General features: G+C 38.4%; 1 protein-coding gene across 1 annotated transcript; it reads left to right on the forward strand.

The window, feature by feature from the left end:
* LOC109224317 lies at nucleotides 6,285–6,903 on the forward strand. The gene is made up of 3 exons (XM_019388905.1): nucleotides 6,285–6,550; nucleotides 6,635–6,670; nucleotides 6,739–6,903. Exons 1-3 carry the CDS (start codon nucleotides 6,317–6,319, stop codon nucleotides 6,901–6,903), a joined length of 435 nt encoding a protein of 144 aa, XP_019244450.1. The 5' UTR covers nucleotides 6,285–6,316.

Raw genomic sequence — 7,781 nt, forward strand, 5'->3', positions numbered from 1 at the left:
AAATAAAAAACAGAAAATTGAAAATACAAAAAAAAAAAACGAAATTTTATTTTGAAGGGGACGGGGTTTTGCGGGGGAGGGGGAGGGGGGGCAAGGGGGTGGATGGTGCAGAAAAATAAAAGAACATAAAATTGAAAATACAAAAAAAAAAGGAAAAAATTGGGGCAACTAAATAAATTTCTATATAAGTTGGGTTGAGATACTTTTTGTTTTGGGTGAGTTTCATGGGTTGTATTTGGGCTGCTTAATGGGTCAGAATGGGCAATAAAATATAATGGGTTAATTTGGGCTCAACCCAAATTGACCCATGAGCTAAAATGTTTGTAACCCAACCTATTAATCTCCGGGCGGATTGGGCGAGTTAAATGGGTTTGGGCTCAAATTGCCCCCCTAGGCAATATACTATCCTATGAATGAAATGTGGAGCACGGCTTACTATTGTTATTCCTAAACGAATTTATTTTGTTTGACTAAAGATTGAGGTAAATGTTCGTTTAGTAAAAATATTAAGATAGTTTTGTGTCATTTGTTTATTAGCATTGGTGCATAGTTAATACAGGTGAGCAAATTTTTGGCCTATTTGCATAGAGTAATAAATTGATGAGATGCATGGAAGGATGCTATATAAGCACGCACACACAATTGGTGAGCAAATCTTTTGGCCTATTTGCATAGAGTAACAAATTGATGAGATGCATGGAAGGGGTTAAAATATCATGGTATAGCCAGTTTTCACACTGGTCAATGAAAAATAGCCAGCGTTTATCAAGTCAATGAAAAATAGCCACTATTTTGCTGCAACAGGGACCGGTCCAGTATAATATACGGGAGTTCTGGTGCATTTGTGTACGAACTCCAGCATATTATGCTGGACCGGTATACTTTGTTAACTCCTGTAAAATTTGCGGGAGACTGGAGCACCAGTGCTCCAAACTCCAGTATATTATACTGGACAATTATACTTGCTGGAACTCCCGTAAAATTTGCGGGAGTTCCAGCATAATTATGCTTGAACTCCCGTAAAATTTGCGGGAGTTCCAGCATAGTTATCCTGGAACTCCCGTAAAATTTACTGGAGTTCAAGCATACTTATGCTGGAACTCCCGTAAAATTTGCGGGCGTATTTTTTCCGGATTTTGAACAGTGTTTTCGCTCAGATTTAAAGTGGCTAAATTTCGATGACTTTTGAAACTTGGCTATTTTTCAACGACTAGTAGTAAATCTGGCTATTTTTGAATTTCTCTCCTAGTGATTATCATCAATAATGTTGTTTTTTAGGCCTTAAATGGCATTAAGGTGGACCTGCTGATCGCCATAGTGCCTATGGCATGTTTATCACCGCAAAATTAGATAATCCCACGAGCAACTATGCGAAACCCTACTTATCTTTATAATTATCGTTCATTAAGTAGAGTTTAAGGAGCCAATGACGCCTGCAAATTGATTCTGACATATGAGCTATTACTAACTGTTTTCTAGGTCTATCTTCTTACATATTATCACCGATGTTTATGGGTGCAGTGACATTGTCGGAATTGTTCCACCCTTAATTAGAGGTTTCGAATTTGAATACTGCAATTGAAAAATATTCTCTTAACAAAAAGTATTTTATCCCCGTAAGTATATTTAATGCAAATCAAAACTAATCAGGTCAATAAATTTCGGATATCGATGGATTGCCTAAAGCAAATAATAAAACATTGAGATTTGAGCTACTCGATCAAAAGATGGTGTAAGAGGAATCATTTAGTTTGTCACTAGTATAAATTATTAGTACTGCTGGTCTTTGGCTTGTACATGGTAGTAGTAGACAAAATGATTTATGTAGCAGCACACGTGGGGTCTTTGCAAACTCAGTCCTCAGCATCATCACTCATCATCTTTTTAGAGTCCGGAACCAAAATGTTACTATTTTGGACTCAAAAGACACAAATAGGTATAAAAAAAAAAAGTGACCATAATATATATAACGCCAGAAAACCTGGCGCTATATAATAACGGTGATTGCACTGTTAATGTATAGCGCCAAGTTTTATGGCGTTATATACTGACACAGTGATATAGCGCCAGAAAATCTGGCGTTATATCCCTCAATAAAAAACCCTCCATCTTCTTCACCCGTCTTCTTCTTCACTATTATTTTAGTCCTCTATCCAAAAACCTAGTCCCCCCACTGTCCGCCATTATAAAAAAATAAAAAAAAATTTTGGTCCCCCCGGCACGTAAAACTTGAAGAACGTAGGTCCCACACTAGAGTAGAGCTTCTTGTTATTGTTGATTCACGCTTTCGGAGTCAAAATTTCGATCTATTTGCTTTCCGAAAATTCTAAATCGAGGTATTTCGATTTATTTTAAGTTGAAACTTTTATAATAATGCATATTATTTGATTTGTATGTGTTCTATTTCGGTTTGTGTTTTTTTTTTCGAAATTAGCATCTTAAATTTATCCGGATTTAATTTTACTGTTTTATATAAAAATATAAATTTGTCAAATAAATTTGTCTGTTAATATTCTCATTTATATATATGTGCTTTCATGCCGTTTTGCGTTTTATTTGCAATTAAATTTATTTTTTGTTTATGTTTAGTTTAGATTATTTTTTAGCGTAGTAAAATCTAGACCTTTTTAGCGTAGTAAAACGTAGACCCTTTTAGCGTAGTAAAATTTAGAGCCTTGTAGCGTAGTAATGTGTAGCATTTTAGCTTAGAATTCCTTTTGTTTTAGTATCTTACACTGGTATTTCGATCCTCAAAATATGGAGCCCGAAACTTTTATATATATATATATATATATATATTATAAAATTTATACAATTGAGTTATTAAAAAATATGAATTTCAATTATAAAAAAAAACATATAGCCGCTGGGCCTCAAAAATATCGAGCCCGGAACCCATGGGTAAGTAATTTATACAATTAAGTTATTAAAAAATATGAATTTCAATTATAAAAAAAAACATATAGCCGCTGTGCCTCAAAATATCGAGCCCGGAACCCATACGTAAGTAATTTGTACAATTAAGTTATTAAAAAATATGAATTTAAATTATAAAAAAAATATATAATTATTAATGATAATTTGTACAATTAAGTTATTAAAAATTATGATTTTACAGTTGACGACATGGATGCGCCTATACATCCCGGCCCTCGGACGTCGGATCTATTAGCCCTACAGCCCCAGCATAGATCCGAGTATATCTGGGAGGGACAGTTGTTTACAACGACTTTTCGGGCCAGGAGAGTGGATCTACTATGGGAGTTTTTGAGTCCTCCCCGCGTTCTACATCCCCGTGTGGTCCATCATTGGAGGAGATGGGATTTTATAGGATTATTAGGATTGGTCGGATACAGCTCGACTATGCTTTGATCACGGCCATGATTGAGCGGTGGCGACCGGAGACGCATACTTTCCATCTGCCCATTGGCGAGGCCACCATCAATGACGTTGCAGCCGCAAACCTTTCAACGAACCTCTCCGCCATTTGCTTGAACGACATCCGCACCATGGCTGTGACAGGCAATCCTCTTGCCGACTTCAATAACCCGTTGAAAGACTCTGACACATTTGTAGTCAGAGTTCCCCATCGTCTGCCACCATCCGCATGCAAAGTCCACTTTTCAGGGTCATGTCGCATTAACCAACGATAGGCTGCCTCGTCTTCTTGCCTGATATTGAGCACTAGAAATGACTAACAATGAGGCCGTTATTTATAGGCGAGAGAAACACACACATACTCCAAGGTATAATGGCGCTATATTTTGGCGTGTTAAATATCATGATGTTGACAAGACTATTTATGTTAGGTTGATCAGCTTTTTCAGTTGACGGACTGGGTTAAGACAATACACACATAACGCCAGGTATATGGCGCTATATTTTTGCGTGTTAAATATCATGATGGTTTTTGACAAGACTACTTTAATGTTAGCTGGTCAGCTTTTTTCAGTTCGAACAGACAACATACAGCATAACGCCAGGTATAATGGCGCTATATTTAGTGTGTAAATATCATGATGTTTATAAGACTACTTTATGTCAGTTTGGTCAGCTTTTTCATATCGACAAGACAACACACACATACTAATTGGAAATTCGGTTACATTTAATTTCCTTAGAGGAAAAATAACGAAAAGAAAAAAAGGTGAAAAAGTGGAACGATATTTCTTCCATTATCTAGAATCAAACCAATATTGCTGAAAAGTGAATTATGTTAATGTCAAAGCATTTTATTTTCATTTTATATATAGAAGAGTGGTAATTGTGCTGATTGGAAAAAAATTATTTTATTACACAGCATAATTTTATTTCAATCCTCAGGCAACATACACATATTAACTAATTTTACAACATCAACTCATGGGTAGTTAGGGTAACTATAAGAACACCCACACGAGCTTGAATTACTGTTTTGCCCACCAAAGGACATTTTCTACGTCGTGTCTATTGTGGAGTAGTTGGCATTGCTGTAGAATTTCTAAAAATTTTTAGCTGTTATTGACTATTGATATTGTTAGCTTAACATAGTCTTAAGGATGTTACTTATGAGCAACTTAAATGTTCAAATAGGTAAATACTTTAAACGAAATTTTTTGCATGTTCTTTGGTATAAAATCAGGTTGTTAGTCGTTTCTATATACTGTAAAGTGGAATTTTGAATTCACGATTGAGAGATTTCAGTTATCAAAAGTAGTCATCTAGGGCTCATTAAAAAAATCAAAAATAACATGTGTTTGCGAGCATATACCACATTTCGGCAAAACTGCATCACTAAACATCATTGGTTCGTATACCGCGTTTCTTCTTGCACCTGTATTTTACTCAAATAGGACTTGTTACCATCCACCCATTTTAAATGCGTTTAGGAGGGCCAATAATGCTCAGCACCCGTGGCTTCAACTGACCAACTATATGTGTTTTAGGTACTTGGAAACACTATAATTGTCATCAAATAGTTGGTTGCACGCTAAACCAACTTGTTTGAAAGCACTTGATGGCAATGTGAGCAAGCATAGTGGTAGATGACCATTTTCCACAAGAGCATAACCTTGCCAGATTCATTTTATAGTATGCACATTAGTTAACCTCCGATTTTGCATGGATAGCGGTGCGACCTTCAAAAATATTTTCTTTCATTATCATACTTGTCAAAAATGAATGCCAAATGTGTCTCGTCGTCTGATATTTTCTCAAAGTTTCAGTCATCGGCACTGGCATAAATTCAACACCCCTTTTTATTTCTGCAGCTTCGGCCACCTCTACCACAGCTACCGGCTAATGTAGACATTCCGAATCTCCCTCTAGCTTGCAGGTGGGTTATGCGTCGTAGACTTGCACGAGAGTATGATGCCCATCATAATCTCCCCCGCATCAGGGATGTGTTGGATTTGTTGGAGGACGCACAGGTGAATATCTAACTAAACGTACCAGTTATTGTTTAATTTAGTGTTGCGCATACTAACGGTTTGTGTTGTTATTTGATAGTTCATCTGGACGCCGTACAGCGAGGAGGTGATAGGTACCCTGCCAGCGTATTGTATGTTCGGCCGACATATTTGGAGGGCTTCTGTCCCTCTCACATGCCTCGATATTGTGGAGCATCATGCCTCAGAGCGGGTTTTTCGTCAGTTTGGCCTGCCGCAGCCTATACTGACTCCGCCTGCATGGCATCCTTTACATTATGAGAGGGATGATCGGTCCAGGGTGGACAAGACATTTATTGACTGGCTTAACGCTCAGCTGGCTATTTGGGACAGGCGAGGTGACTTAAACCCACCTCCGCAGCACTTTCCTATTGAAGGTTATATGGCATGGTACCGCACTATTTCCCGACTTTTTATCGGGAACCCAGTTCATCAGGCAGAAGGTCGGTACGTCTCGTACGCCGGGAGATACGAGGCTCTGGTATGTTTTCTGTTATAATTAATTATATACCTGTAATTTCATGCCAAATACGTAGTTTAAATTCTTTACTTTTGTGCAGGCGATTGGATTGCATACCGTCTATCGTATGGGGCAGCAGATGCAGAGTTATGTCCACGATCTTGTGGTCATGCAGGACTATAGTCGTCGATTCATGGATTTGGCTGCCCAGACACTGCAGCGAGCCCGATCGGATCAGCGTTTGGCACACGAGGCTGATTATATTGACCCAACCACGTACCAGCGAGGTCGTGGTATCCCACGAGGTGGTGGTGCCCGACGAGCTGCTGGTGCCCGACGAGCTGCTGGTGCCCGATGACCTCGTGCTGCCCGAGGAGGTGGTGTTCAGCAGGGGGGCGATGATGCTCCTGATGATGATGTTGCTGCTGATATGGCAGGTGGCATGCATGAGACTGACATGCCGTCTTACAGCCTTGGAATTTTTGACACTCCAGTGCCATCACAGATGACCCCATCGGGTCAACTATTGATCACGGGCTCGGATTTTCAAGGAGCGGATTGGGGTAGATATTTCCCTGGCCCGTCTACCACTGATGAGGGTCGACCGACCCGAGATTTATTTAGTGGGCGCCGACTGAGTTATGGCAGCTCTTCACATGCGCAGGTATGAGTTTATTAGTATTGAATTTGAATTTGTTTTAACTATAACTTATTTATTTTGTTACACTATATTAATTTCCTTTTTCAGGCTTCATGTGATGCTGCGACAGATGACTACATTATGGTAAGATAATATAAATTGTTATGAATTATTATGTAGTTTTCTAAACTAAGTTTTATATTATTATGTAGCCTTCTACTGGACCTGACAGCACCACCGATACATGTCATCCTGCGCCGCATCCGGCTATAAGGAGAAAACTTGATGATGATGATCCTGATAGCGTACCCGGGCGGGAGGGGATGCGCCTCAGGCCGACGGCTACATTGAGACACACCGGATGGGGGACACATTGAGTCGGCCTTCCTTTTTTTTTTATTTGGTGTAAATAATATTTTTGTATATACTAACAACAATATTTAATCGAATATGTCCATTACTTTTTTTAGTTCTCCATGTGTTTTATTGTTTCGTATAACAACACAAGCATTTAAACTTAAATGCCACTTCAATTAAAATAAATTTTAGTACAACAAACAAGGAAAACATTAGTACAACACAAACACAAACATAACATGCCAACATAATAAAAATACATAAAATATGAAAAATACATTAAACACATACAGGCCATTGTTTAGTCCCGGCTGCCATTTATTCCGCTCCAACCACTTAAATCGTTGTTCCATTTGTTCTTTTTCTTCTTCTAACTCTTTCTCTCGCCTTCACCTCCGCAAATTCCCGTTTATATTTTTTTTTACGTTCCTTCTGTGCTTCACAATTCCATTCTGCTCTCCATTTCTCATCTCCTACCTCCTTCAGTTTCTCCCTCATTTCTGTAATAATTCTATCGCTTTCTCTTTGTACTCCTAGTTGGCATAACCACATATTATGAAGAGATTGTAGTTGTTCTCTGTAGCATTCCTGATAACATGGTTCATCAACCCATTCATCAAACTCACACATAGGTTCGTCGGGAACCTTGTACAACTGGTTCATACAGTGCCAGTAGCGGCGTCCAACATCACGACCTTCCCAACAATTGTTCATCACGCATTCTTTTCCACAGTAGCACATTGGTGGACGAAGAGGTTGAGCCATTTGTGAAATATTTCCTTTTAGTAAAAAAAAATCTTTCGTTTGATGAAATATTTGCGTTTAGTAAATTTTGAGCACACGAAATGACTACAATGAGCCCGTTATTTATAGGCGAGAGAACACACACATAACTCCA

This window comes from Nicotiana attenuata, chromosome 3 (assembly GCF_001879085.1).
Source record: "Nicotiana attenuata strain UT chromosome 3, NIATTr2, whole genome shotgun sequence".
NCBI classification, from domain to species: Eukaryota; Viridiplantae; Streptophyta; class Magnoliopsida; order Solanales; family Solanaceae; genus Nicotiana; species Nicotiana attenuata.

Bases quoted from the DNA above. Each gene is read 5' to 3' on its own strand.
- LOC109224317 (XM_019388905.1), top strand. From the start codon at position 6,317: ATGGCAGGTGGCATGCATGAGACTGACATGCCGTCTTACAGCCTTGGA. The intron at 6,551-6,634 runs GTATGAGTTTAT...TTCCTTTTTCAG, and splicing joins GCAGCTCTTCACATGCGCAG to GCTTCATGTGATGCTGCGAC. The intron at 6,671-6,738 runs GTAAGATAATAT...ATTATTATGTAG, and splicing joins CGACAGATGACTACATTATG to CCTTCTACTGGACCTGACAG.